Below are 13474 nucleotides of genomic sequence, written 5' to 3' on the forward strand. Positions count from 1 at the left end.
CATCTGTGTGTGTGGGGGGGGGGGGGTGTTGGATACAGACAACTATGAGCTGCCATGTGGGTGCTAGGAGGAACTGAACACAGGTCCTCTGGAAGAGCAGCCAGTGCACTTAATGACTAAACCATCTCTCCAGTCCCAATGAGCACCCAGAAGGAGAGGCAGGTAGAACTCTGTGAGTTCGAGGGCAGCCTGATCTACAGACTTAGTTCCAGGACAGCCAGCGCTATAAAGAAAAACCCTGTCTTGAAAAAACAAACAAACAAAACTGAGATGAAAGGTTTCTAATTTTTAAATTAGGAAATAATTTTTAATAATTTTAAATAATCAAGCTATATTTATAGTCATAATCAACTTTAAATTATAATACTAGAGATATTAAAGAAATATATTTATAACCAATGTTACTACAATTCTCACATTACTTTCTATTGTTTTGAGACAAAAGCTTACTCTATCACTCAGGCAACCCTCCTGTCTCCACCTCCCAAAAGCTGGGATTACAGGCATGGACCACCAGGCTTTGGCTTCATCTGTTTTTGTTTTTTTTTTTTTTGGTTTTTGTTTTTTTTACTGAATTCTTTATTAAAAATGAACATTATTAAAAATCATTAGAAACACATGCCACTTGAGGGCAGAGGCAAATGTATCTCTGTAAACCTAAAACCATCTTGGTTTAGATAGTATCAGGACAGCCAAGGCTACCAAATGGGTGAGACCCTGTCTCCCCCAAAATAAATTAATCCCACTGTTGATAGCTTCTTCTTCAAAGAAGTCTTTGTCAATCATCTCTTAAACCCAACCAGGACAGCCAGCACTATACTACAGAGAGACCTGTCCCAAGTATCCAAAGGCCCTGTCACAAAAAATCAAAGTTGAACTGCACTGGGCTACTATGGCGACATTCTAACCTATGATCCTTTCTATATGCCCAAACAAAACTATACTAATATAGAAAAGATTAGTCATTCTTGGGGGGAAAGGAGCCTATTTTCATGAAAATTTCTGCTTTTAGCTGAATACCACCAATAATACACAAATGACAAAAGCTGGGTGCACACCTTTAATCCCAGCACTGGGGAAATAGAGGCAGGTGGCTCTCTGAGTGTAAGGCCAGCCTGGTCGACATAGTGAGTTCCAGGAAAGCCACAGTGACAAAGAGAGAACACGTCTCCAAAAACCTTAAAAAACAAAAACCCTGATCCATCAGACTAGCAAAATATTGAGTTATTTTTCCTACCCATACAAATAGTGATAATACTGTAAATTATTAGGTGTGTATCTATATAAAGATATTACAAGCAATTAGCACATATTAATTTTGGGAATCAAAGGGTAAAATTAGGACCCTCTCCCTTAGTCTTCCAAGTAGTTGGAACCACAATACCTGGCTTGAGTTCACAGTCAGGAATTAAGGGAGGAAAGACTCAAAAATATATAGGTACATTCCAAAAGTGAAGCCAATTCCACTTCCTGAATAGTTCCCAATATTGAGTAGATAGCCGCTACCTTACCAAAAGATAAGTAAAATAGAAATTAATTTCAAGAGAGTAGAGTATCAAAAACAAATGAAACCAATTCATTTACCACTATTATTTACCTACTAAATTCTACAAACTGTTACATAAATGCTCACCTGGAGAAGTAGAAGAGTCAGGGGCGCAAAATGTGCCTTGTTCTAAACCAATTTTCCCTTAATTTCTGTTTTTTATTTTATCTTTGGGACTGAGTCTTTCTTCTGCAGCACAGGCTGTCCTGAAACTTGTCATGCAGACCATGCTCACACTCAAGAAATTCGCCTGTTTCTGTCTCCTGTATGCTAGGATTGAAGGCCTATGCCATCAAATATGGCACACACTCCCAACACCAACTAAATTCCCTTGAATTCTTAGAACAGAAACCTACAGGACAGAAATTCCTAAGTAAATTTCCCAGTAACATTTTAAGATTCTTCTCTACCACTGAAAGGTCAAGTTCCCAAATTAAGTTGTTGGTAATATAAATCAGAATGATTCCAACAAAAATTAAATCATTTTGGAAAATGTTATCTTCTAAAAATGAAATTACTATTATCCAATAATCTTTCCCCCATTTAGCTTGGCATGTGCAAAGCTATAAAAATTTTCCCAGTATAAAGGCCTTCTATTGGGGCTGGGCTGGAAAGATGACTAAGAGTTAAGAGCACTCGGCTGCTCTTCCCAGAGGTCCTGAGTTTAATTCCCAGTAACCACAAGGTGGCTCACAACCATCTATAATGAAGTCTGGTATCTGTTGCCCTCTTCTGGCGTGCAGGTGTACATGCAGACATTGTATAGGTAATAATAAATAATTAAAAAACAAAAACAAAAAAACAAAACAAAACAAAACAAAAAAAAAAAAAACAAAAAACTGGGCTGGAGAGATGGCTTAGAGGTAAAGGGCACCAGTTGCTCTTACAGAGGTCCTGAGTTCAATCCCCAGCAACCACATGGTGGCTCACAGCCATCTATAGTGAGATCTGGTGCCCTCTGAGGGCCTGCAGGCAGAACACTGTATACATAATAAATAAATATTAAAAAACAAAAAAACAACAAAACAACTTTCTATTGAAAATGAGAATGTGGCATTGGAAAAACCTGCCTCTGGTGTCATGAGAGAGTGAGCTGGCCCTTCACCTTGCCTGGACAGCATAGTAGAGCTGACCCTGGTGGCGGGGGCACAGCCAGTCCCACGGGAGAGGGAGAGCTGGTCCCTATCACTTGTCTGCTGTGAGGTGGTATGGATGCAGCGGTGATGCTGCACCCTGGCTCCTGACACCTGCAGTAGTCAGGAGAGCTGACCCTGCGAGAGCTAGCTCTGCACCTCACCTGGGCAACAGTGAAGCTACCCCTGATGGCAAAGGCATGGGTGAGCCAACACCAGGAGTGAGAGTGGACACAACTAACCCCTCTCAGACTACATCACTTAGGAGAATGGGCCCTTCACCTTCACTGAGCAGCAGCACAGCGGAGGTGGCAATGGAGGTGTGGGTGCAGGTGAGTCAGCCCAAGAGATGAAAGTAGGAGAGCTGAGCCTGCCTCCTGCTGATGACGGCATTTGGTAGCCTAGCAAAAGCAGTGCTGGAGAGCTCACCCTAGTGATGCAAATAAGAAGAGCCAGTGGGCTGACCAGCTCAGCTACCACAAAGGCCCAGACCAAGGGCTGTACATCATCTGCAAACCACTGGGATGAGCGAAAGGACCAGTCTTGCTGTTCCAAAGCTGCAGGATTTCTATGACACAGGGCAACAAGATAAATTGATTGATGGCAGCACAGAAGCCAGAGACCTCAAACCAGACCAATGACTCACTGCAATGAACATTTGTAAGTGAACAGAACGATATACTGTAGAATACACTGTGACATACTACAGCTTCCACAATGAAATGTTTTCTATGCTTTTGTTTTTATTTTGTGTCTTATTTTGGGAAAGAGGTTGCAAGGGCAAAGGATGAATAGGAGGGGATGGGGAAGGGATGTGAAACAGGGGTACATGATGTGAAACTCACAAAGAATCAATAGTTAAAAAAAAAAAAATGAGATTGTGGGAAAATGACAATGACTAACCGTGGAAGGTCGCTGTACCATATTCTCAAGCCTGGTGTGGCTAAACTCTAGGCTGATGACATTATAGAGTTTTTCTCGCTCCTCCTCTGGGGTTTCATAGTATCGTGTCCATTGAGCCATGGTCATTTCAATGCCCTTCTGTGTGTTCACATCCATGACATCCACCATTCGACGACTCCCTATATGAAAGAAGTTCAAATAAGCCACAATTACTCTTAAATACATTAAGCATAATATAAATATAAGCCTCAAAAAATAATTGTGGTTTTTTTTTTGTTTTTAAGACAAGGTTTTCTTTGTATAGCCTTGGCTGTCCTAGACTCACTTTGTAGACCAGGTTGAACTCACAGCAATCCACATGCCTCTGCCTCCCTGAGTGCTGGGATTACAGGTATGCACCATGCCACTCAGCTAATCCTACAATTCTACCTGATAGATGTCAGTATTTATTTTTATACATGATTCAACAAGTCAGAAGACTTACTGAGATAATACTATTTCAGTGAAGGTTTAAAGACTGACCTAATTAAGTATCAATCAAGAGTGTGAGTTAAGAGCTGCAATGCCTTTAATACCAGCACAAATCTCCAGGAGTTTGAGCCAGCCTAATCTACGAAGGAAGTTCCAGGGACAGCCAGGGCTCTGCTACACAGAGAAACCCTATCTAAAGGGGGGTTAGAGGAGTAGTTTAAGGATTAGAGGAGTAGTTTAAGGATTCTCTAGTTAGTGAATGCCAGTTTAAATTTCTCTATTTTTAGTTTAACAGAGTTTGTTTCTTCAACACTGTCAATAATTTTTAAATATAAAACTCTTTATATTTATTCCATATTTATAATCTGATAGATACAAGCTCCAGTCTCTGTCAAGCACAACAACAAAATACAGTGTGTTTGTACACACCTTTAGTTCCAGCAGTCAGTAGGGTAGAGGCAGGCTAATTTCTATAAATTTGAGGCAACCTACTCTACATAGTTCCAAGCCTATGACACATAGTGATATCCTGACTGTAAAAAAAGAGACAAAGAACGAGCAAGCACTGCCCAATCTATAAGACTAACCCTTACTAAATACACCAGGTAACATCAGAAAACAGGCTAAATGATAAAAGGTTAAAATAATTCCAAATACATCACTAGATGAATAGTAAACAAAAAAATGAAAAATTATACAATAAAATCAACATAAGAATAAAACACTAACAAATGATATCACAAAAATAAACCTGGGAAGTATGATATGTGAGAGAAGTCAGAGATGAAAGGTTATATATCATGTAATTCCAGATATGTGAAGTACACAGATCTAGAAAGCACCAGATCAGTGGTTGCCAGAGGCTACGGGGAAAAGAGAATGAGACATGACTGGTTAACAGACTTTCGTTTGGGGTGATTAGAAAGTTCTCCAAGTAGATAGTGGTGATGACTACACAGCAAATAGATTTAATGCCACTGAACTGTATACTTCGGTGATTACAATGTTAATTTTCCTGGCATATTAATTACAATTTAAAAAATGAGACTGGAGAGACTGCTCAGAGGTCAAGAGTTCTCTTACAGAGAACCTGAATTCAATTTCCAACACACACATGTTATCAGGAGTTGCTCACAAATACCTGCACTTCCAGTTCTAGAGGATCTGATACCTCTGCCCTCCTTGGGCACTTGTACTCATGTATGTACACATACACACATACACACACACACACACATACACACACACACCACAAAGGGAGGGTGGGAGGAGGGAGGAAGAAGAGGGAAACAGAGAGAGGTTTTACCAGATATTGATTTTCTTTTCCTTCCCCCTAACCCATGATGTGTGTGTGTGTGTGTGTGTGTGTGTGTGTGTATGAGCACGTTGCCTGAATGTAAGTCTGTGGTGCCACATGCATTTGATACTTGTGGGGGTCAGAAGAGGATGTTAGATGCCATGGAACTAGAGTTACAGAAGGTTATGAGCTACCAGGTGGGTCCTGGGTACCAAACCCAGGTCCAGTGAAACATCTCTCCACCCACTTTCTGTATACTTCACATTTAAGAGAAACAAACCACCATACACAGTCTTCCAACTTATTCATACTTGTGGAAATTCAAGAAAAGAGTTAACAAGCTACTGACATTTTTAAATTACTGTTTTTAAATTATTGCAGCGGTACCCATGCCACAGCACCTCAGTAGAAGTCAAGAGGACAGCTTTCTGGAGGTGGCTCTCTTCCACTAGTTTTCCTCTACTACATGGGCTCCAGGAACTAAAGTCAGGTGGTCAGACTTTTTTGGAAAGTGCCTTTACCCACTGAGCTATCTTACCAGTGAGTTAAAGATCACCTTTATTGTGTTTTCTTCTTCACATGGCTTCAAATCTCCTCTTTCATTTCATATCTCATCTCTCCATTGCACCCCTAACTGTAGGACAGGTCAAGTGTAACTAACTTCCCTAACTATCATTTTATCTAGGAATACCTTAGCTTCTCCCTCCCTCCTATTTAAAAATTTGCAGTTCTTGGTGTACTTTTTCCTATCAGCTAAAACATCAGCAACATTAACAACAAAAACTTTGTATGTGTGTATGTGTCGAGGTGGGGAAATGGGGGAGTGAGGTACTTGAATAGCAGGGTGTGTACATATGAGCTTTGAAGGCCAGAATATAGGCCATGAGATGCTCTGAAATTAAGAGTTACAGAAGGCTGCTGCGCCACACGTGAGTGTTATGAACCAACTCTGGTCAGTTCTCTGTAAGATCAATACCAAGCTCTTATCTGCGAGCCAACTCTCTAACTCCCCAACCTCCTCCCCTCACCATTTTAATCCTTACCACCTCCAAAGTCTCTGTTCATATCTCACTGAGGAACCCCCTTTATGTGAAGAGCAACTTCTCCCTTGATGCAAATCAATATACAATTGATTTACTTTTCTTCTAAGTTGAATTGTACCCAGGGCTCCATGAATGCTAAGCAAGAGCTCTGTCACAGAGCCCTGGATGAAGTCTTCATGAACTGATTTTGACAATGGCAAAAGGCAGCTTTATTAAATAAACAGTTGCCTTTCCCACAAAGCATACTAAGATCTGAGATATCCATTTCTACCTGTGAACTTGGGTTCATACTATGTGCCATGTATAAAAATAACTCAAAATGTATCATTAACCTACCTGTATAATGTAAAGTCAAAAATACTAGAAGATGTAAGAGAGTGCAAACTAAAGAGAGTTTTTTAAAATCTTATTGTTTTCTCTGTATGGGTGTTTTGCCTGCATGTATGTCAGTATACCATGTATGCTATTTTTTTTAATTTTCCTAAGCGCTTTACCAAGTCTGAACTTCCTCTCATGTTTTTTTTAAAGATTTATTTATTGTGTATATAGTGTTCTGCCTGCACGCCAGAAGAGGGCAGTAGATCTCATTAGAGATGGTTGTGAGCCACCATGTGTTTGCTGGGAATTGAACTCGGGACCTCTGGAAAAGCAGCCCGTGCTCTTAACCTCTGAGCCATCTCTCTAGCCCCTCCTCTCATGTTTTTTAGCCTGCATTTCCTCCTGAACATGTGTAGTCAACATCTAACTTTTGCCATGTATACAACTTTTGAATATCCTAGTCTTGAATATGTGTTTAGAGGATGGAGTCTACCAGCTTTTTTTTTTTTTTTTTCCCCTTGAGAAAGGGTTTCTCTATGTGGCCCGGGCTGTTCTGGAACTCGCTCTCTGCGATCAGGTTGGCTTCCAACTCAGAAATGCTGTACCAATCGTGGTGGTTTACCAATCTTTTAAATCCTATAGGAGTATCTGGGGTCAAATGTAAGGATATAGTAACAGCTTAGAGATGGCATTAAAAACAGGCCCCTACTCTTTTGTCCATACATTTTGTCAGAAAAGGCAATCTGCGATCACAGTACAAGTCTCACATTTTTAAATGACAAGACCCATCCTGGCTCCTTAAAGCAGTGTTCTGTGCACTGTGCTTTTATAGAAAAGATATGCACAACTTCTTCATGGGTTCCAGTTTGTGAGGGATGGAGGCTGTGGAAAAGAGATTACTATGGTAAAACCTGAAATTAACTTTATTTTCTTAATTTCTCCCTGGAAGTTGCAAGCCTTCAACAGAATTCCTCAACAGTTACATCAGACTCTTTCAGGGCAATAATCATGTAGGTAGAGAATGCTCTCACCATCTTCCAGAATCTTCTCTGAGTCTGTACTTTTGAATCACAACCATAAGAATATCTAAGCAAGAGGCTAGAGAAAAGCTCAGCAGTAAAGAGCACAGCTGCTCTTTCAGAGACCCAAATTCTATTTTCAGAATATAGGTGACTTACAACAACTTCTAACTCCAGAGGATCCAACCTCTTTTACCTCTGTGTACTCACGGGTACCATACACATACATATCACTACAGAGTAAGAATCTACTAGGTGTGATGGTGGTGCATCCCTTTAATCCCAGCACTTGGGGGCAGATCTAGGAGTTTGAGGCCAGTCTGGTCTACAAAGCAAGTTTTAGGACAGCATCCAGAGTTACAAAGAAACCCTGTCTTAGGAAAATAAATAAAAGTAAATCTTAAAAGCCAACACAGGAAATTACTTTCCTAAAGGTTACCTAAGAAATGAGAGGCTGAAGATATAACTCAGTTGCTAAAAGAATGATTACATAGCATGGACAAAGCCCTGGATCTGATCCCTAGCCCCACAAAAGCTAGGTATAAGTGGCAAATGACTGTAACTGCAACACTCAAAAGGAGGGGACAGGCAGGTAATTGGTTTAAGGTCATCTTGGGCTACACAGCGAGTTTGAGATTGGCCTAGTATACATGAACTTCAACAACAAAAATAAAAAGTGGTAAGAAGTGAACTTTACAATGGTGAGTATTCACAGATTATCTACGCCTCCCAAAAGCTCTGCCTGAAAGGAACAAGTAAGGGTTTTGATCACTCAACAGATTTAGTGGGCACTTAGTCTACAAGTTGTGCTAGGTACCAGGTGCTTAGAATATAATACAAGAGCATTAGGGCATGAGTTATAGGGATCAGAGAATTTAGGGTATCTGTAACTTTCACCTCTCAAGATTAAGGAAGTTTATCCAGCAGTCTAACAGGGGTCCACATGGCCAAAAGGTGGTGCTATAGTATTTAATTTCCAAACTGAGGAATAGCACTCTTGTATACCACAGAATAGCTGGTCAGATGAATTTCTTTTGCTTCATATGTATGTTGGGAACATGGAGGACTTTATACCATTTCATTGTCTTATCACAGAATGTAACAGTTACTTCCCATATCTAGGTTTTAGATGGACTAAATTATAAAAATTTTTGCCTTTGAGAAAAATTCCTCCTGAACATATATACTTTCTAATTTCCTCCATATATAGTTGTTTTTTAAAAATGTACTTTGATAGAGGAAAATTCTTAGTTGCTAATCAAACAGTTCTCTTTGTAATGAAATATACAGTTTAACGTTCCTAAACCTCAAAGATAAAGACGCCAAAAGTTTGTTACTTACCCACACACATTTTGACATCATTCACCGTGAAATCTGGGTCCGGCATCCTATGGAATAAACATCAGTAAATGAGAAGCACTGCTTCTCTACTCGGTATGAATCTTTTCTTAAAGTATGACGGACTCTCAAGAAACATCAATCTTTATGTTTAGGTTTAAATACTTTTTAAATGTATATTAATTTTAGACACATACATTATATGCACAAAAACAAAAATGTTAGCAGCAATTATCTCAAAATGATAGATTCAAGACATTAACCTTTTAAGCTTATCTACACTTTTCATTTCTGGGAACATGAATCACTTGTGAAACAAGAGACATGCTTCACAAAGTAACTGGTAAGTTATTTTCAATTACCTACTGCTCTATTGCCACTATCTGAGTCCCTGAGGGTAAAAGCCATTACCATCCCAGGCCAGGACCAGAGCACTTACTTTATTCCAAGTCCATCAGAATTCTTGAAAATCAGAGGGTCTCTCAAGCCACCTCGCTGGATATATTCTACATTAAAATCTGAAACCATAGGGGGGAAAATTAGAAAGAGAGGAATCATTGAAAAAAAAAAAAGATTATAAAAGAAATTTTAAGTAAAAAGATATTGTTTTTATTACACTGTATATACAGTTGTGGTCACATTGCTTAGTGTTGTATCTTAGGAAATACGGAAAGCACACTGACAATCAGGGTGTGTGGGGAGCAGTTCTAATGAGTCACTTCATACATCCTATGGAAATTACCCTCATTCTTTTAATAGCCAAAATAGTCTGAACATTATACATACAACTTTTTGTCAGTTTGCTAAGGATCATACATAACACAAGAGGAATTCTACCTCAGAAGAGATTTCATTGTACTTTTTTTTTTTATATGCTTCTCACTCTCCTTCTCTCCAAAGCCTCATGCAGACCAGGCTGCCTTTAACTTACTATATATACACACCATTCCTGATCCTCCTGTCCCTACCTCCAAAGCGCTAGTATCACAGTCATGTGTCACCATACCTGCACTATTTTTAATTAAACCCAAGCCAATAAATGAGAAAAGGAAAAGGTCTTTCCCCCAGTAACATTCTTATTCTAATAAAAGACTACTTAAAATTTAGGGGAGAATGAGAATTGAAACAAAATATCTTTAACAGGCAGTATTTTAAAATTACACAGATGCTAAATTCATACTGACCTTTTCCCTCCATAAAGGTAACAAAATTAGCATTATATTTGTTGGTATGGAGCTTCTCTTCCAAGTCAAAAGTTCTTTTCCCTTCAATTTCATCATCTGAAATGCCATCGTCTTCATAGCGACGTCGCATGGTACCACGCTGTCAAAAGAGGGATACAAAGGTGAAATCATGCACTTTTCCTTCCTCTCTACCAGTCACTGCTACTTACATGGATAATGTGACTTCTAGTCTTAGCTGCTTTTCAAAGCATACACTTTTCTTTCTCCAAACTCAAGATTAGCTGATATTCTCAGAATGCACAGAATAGAACAAAGTTGTAATAAATCACTGTGCTTCCAACATGTGAAGATAGAGGATTTGTTTGTTTTCTTAGCCAGGGTTTCTCTGTGTAGCCCTGTTTATCCTGAAACTTAACTCTTTAGACCAGGGTGGCCCAAAACTCAGAGGTAATTCTCCTTCTACTTCTGGGATTAAAGGCATCCACCACAACACCCAGCTGAATTTTATTTCTGCTACCTCTCTAAGCCCAGAGATATAAATTCACAATAAAAACAACCAATTTAGACCTACTAAATATCTAGTATAACTCTTAAGAGTGTGAACATTTAAAGACATTCAAATAAGAGCTGGAAATACAGCTCCATGCTTAACAGTACATACTACTCTTTCAGTTCCCAGTACCTGTGTTTAACAACTCACAAATACTTGTAGCTCCAACTCCAGAGGCTCTGATGTCTGTCCTTGTACAACAACACTCATACGCACAAAACCATATGCAGATACACACCTCCATATAATTAAAAGTAAAAATATTTTTAAAGTGAATACATACATAATTTTAAACGGACGTTCAAATATAAAGAGAAAATTTTTCATTGAGAAGAAATTTCACTAAAATTAAATTTGTAAAACTCTCTCAATAATAGCCTAAATCGTAGGAGAGAGAGATGGCTCAGCAGTTAAAAGCAAGCACTGTTCTTGCAGGACACACGTTCAGTTCCTAGTACCCACATGAGATGGCTAACAACGACTAGTAACTCCAGCTCCAGGGGATCCACACCCTATTCCAGTGGCACATGCAGAAACCTATGCACACATATACCTCGTTAAAGATAACAATACTTTAAAAAAAAAAAAAAAACCTAAATTAAACAATCAATAGACCAACCCTATTTTGCTTCAGAACAAGAAGGCTAAACAGTAGCATGATAGCTAGCAGGCCATCAATATTGAGCTTTAAAAAAAAAAAATGCCTCTCCAGGGGTCAGAGAGATGGCTCAAAGTTTAAGAACACTGTCTGCTCTTCCTGAAGTCCTGAGTTCAATTCCCAGCAACCACATGGTGGCTCACAACCATCTATGAGATCTGGTGCCCTCTTCTGCCGTGCAGGTGTATATGCAAGCAGAGTATTATATAAATAATAAAATTTTTAAAAAATGCCTCTCCAAATACAACATACAGTTAGAAATGAACTCATGAAAAGATGCTCAGTATCATTCATCACTAGAGATATGCAAACCAAACCCACAAAACTACTTCACACCCTCCACGATAGATACCCATGATAAACAATGCAGGTCCAAGTTTGAAAAAATCCATCTCTATACACCAACTATTAGCCACAAAAATGAGTCATGTGTCAAAATGTGGGTAATCCTTGAAAACCTAAGGCTAAGTAAAAGAATGCAGATATGATTTCATTTATATGGAATGGGTGGAATAAGTAAATTCTTACAGCAAATTAGTTGTCAAGGTAAGTCAAATGACTTTTAGTGGTATGTGTCTCTTTCAAGAGTAATGAAATCCTTCTAGAATTAAGTAATACTGTCCACACACAGATAAACAGGCCCAGTCCCAATGCTGAAGGAAATGGCTATCCAGTATAGTCAGAAAGACATGTAAAATTATGGTATTACAATTAACAGGAATTGTCAAAGGCTATACATCAAACAGAAGAACATGCTTATTCACTCAGTATAACTTATCACTTGTTAGATTCTAAGGACTGTGTACAAGAGATTCTGGTGCTTCACTGCAAATGTTTTTTCTCCTTCAGCTACCTGAATTTTTATATGTGTGTACACATATAAACACTCCTTCCAAAAAGTGAACTATTTACAACTTGTTCCATTAAGTTTTATGAATAATTTTAATGGGAACTTCCTCTATCACTACAAAAACAGTGACCCTATGACATTATGCTGACTTGATACTTTTTTGCCCCCCAAATCATAAAAAGCTTGAGTAGAGAAATAAAGAACACACATTTGATTTTAGTTTAATTGCTTTAATATCATAAGAAGGGGATGCTGAACTAACACGAGTGGAAAAGGTTACGCTTGTTTTTAATTCTGTTGAGTTTTTGGTTTTCTTTTGTTTTGTTTTTTAAGACAGGCTCTTCCTATGTAGGTCTGACTGGCCCCAAACTCCGATACCTTTCCCTTTCTCTGCAAATATTACATTTGCTCTATTAAAGTTTGGCCAAGTCAGCCTGGAACAAGTTAGATCAATCTCCGCAGCAGACACCAACAACATTTAAAACACTTTGCATGGAAAAAACCAAAACACTTTGCATGTATGAAAAATTCTATCAAAGTCATTTCAACAAGAAGACTGTAATAAAACAAACAAATAAATGAGAAAGCTGGGTGTGGTGGCATATACCTTTAATTCTAGCACCATGGAGGCAGAGGCAGACGGGTGAGTTCTAGGCCAGCCTGATCTACAGAGTGAGTTCCTAGACAGCCAGGACAGTTACACAGAAAAACCCTGTCTCAGGGGAAAAAAAAAATTCTCAAAAGCAAAGAACAAAAATCATTGTGTGTGATGGCACATGCCTTTAATTCCAGCACTCTGGAGGCAGGTAGGTGCCAGCCTGGTCTACAAAGCCCAGAACATACCCTAAAATACATATGCTCATCTCTTAAGGATAAACACATACTTATTACTGACTTCAATGAAGGAAAGAACACATTCTATGAGAATAGAAATCTATTTTTCATCTGTCTCCTCTGTATTCAACTTTCAATTTGTAATGAAGCTATCCAGAAAACTTAAAGCTCTTCAATGAGGAAATGAAAATGTGTAAAGTAGTAACACCCATGCAAATACATAAATGACGAAAGGCAATTCAATATAGAAAGGCCAGTGTTTTCAACAAACAGTTCTAGAAAAACTAAAAATTCACATGTAAAAAGATAACATTTAAACACTAACTGTAG

At 38.7% G+C, this 13474-nt stretch overlaps 1 protein-coding gene across 2 annotated transcripts in view; it reads right to left on the reverse strand.

The window, feature by feature from the left end:
- Positions 1 to 13474, reverse strand: part of Kdm2a (lysine demethylase 2A) — an 82048-nt gene that overhangs the window by 37563 nt on the left and 31011 nt on the right. For both annotated transcript variants that reach the window (XM_021656225.2, XM_021656226.2), the window contains exons 3-6: positions 10253 to 10391; positions 9508 to 9586; positions 9072 to 9118; positions 3583 to 3761 (exon numbers count right to left, since the gene is read on the reverse strand). In XM_021656225.2, the coding sequence (XP_021511900.1) occupies positions 3583 to 3761; positions 9072 to 9118; positions 9508 to 9586; positions 10253 to 10391 (444 nt within the window). The remainder of the gene's footprint in view (positions 1 to 3582; positions 3762 to 9071; positions 9119 to 9507; positions 9587 to 10252; positions 10392 to 13474) is intronic.

Source organism: Meriones unguiculatus, chromosome 1, assembly GCF_030254825.1.
Source record: "Meriones unguiculatus strain TT.TT164.6M chromosome 1, Bangor_MerUng_6.1, whole genome shotgun sequence".
NCBI lineage: Eukaryota > Metazoa > Chordata > Mammalia > Rodentia > Muridae > Meriones > Meriones unguiculatus.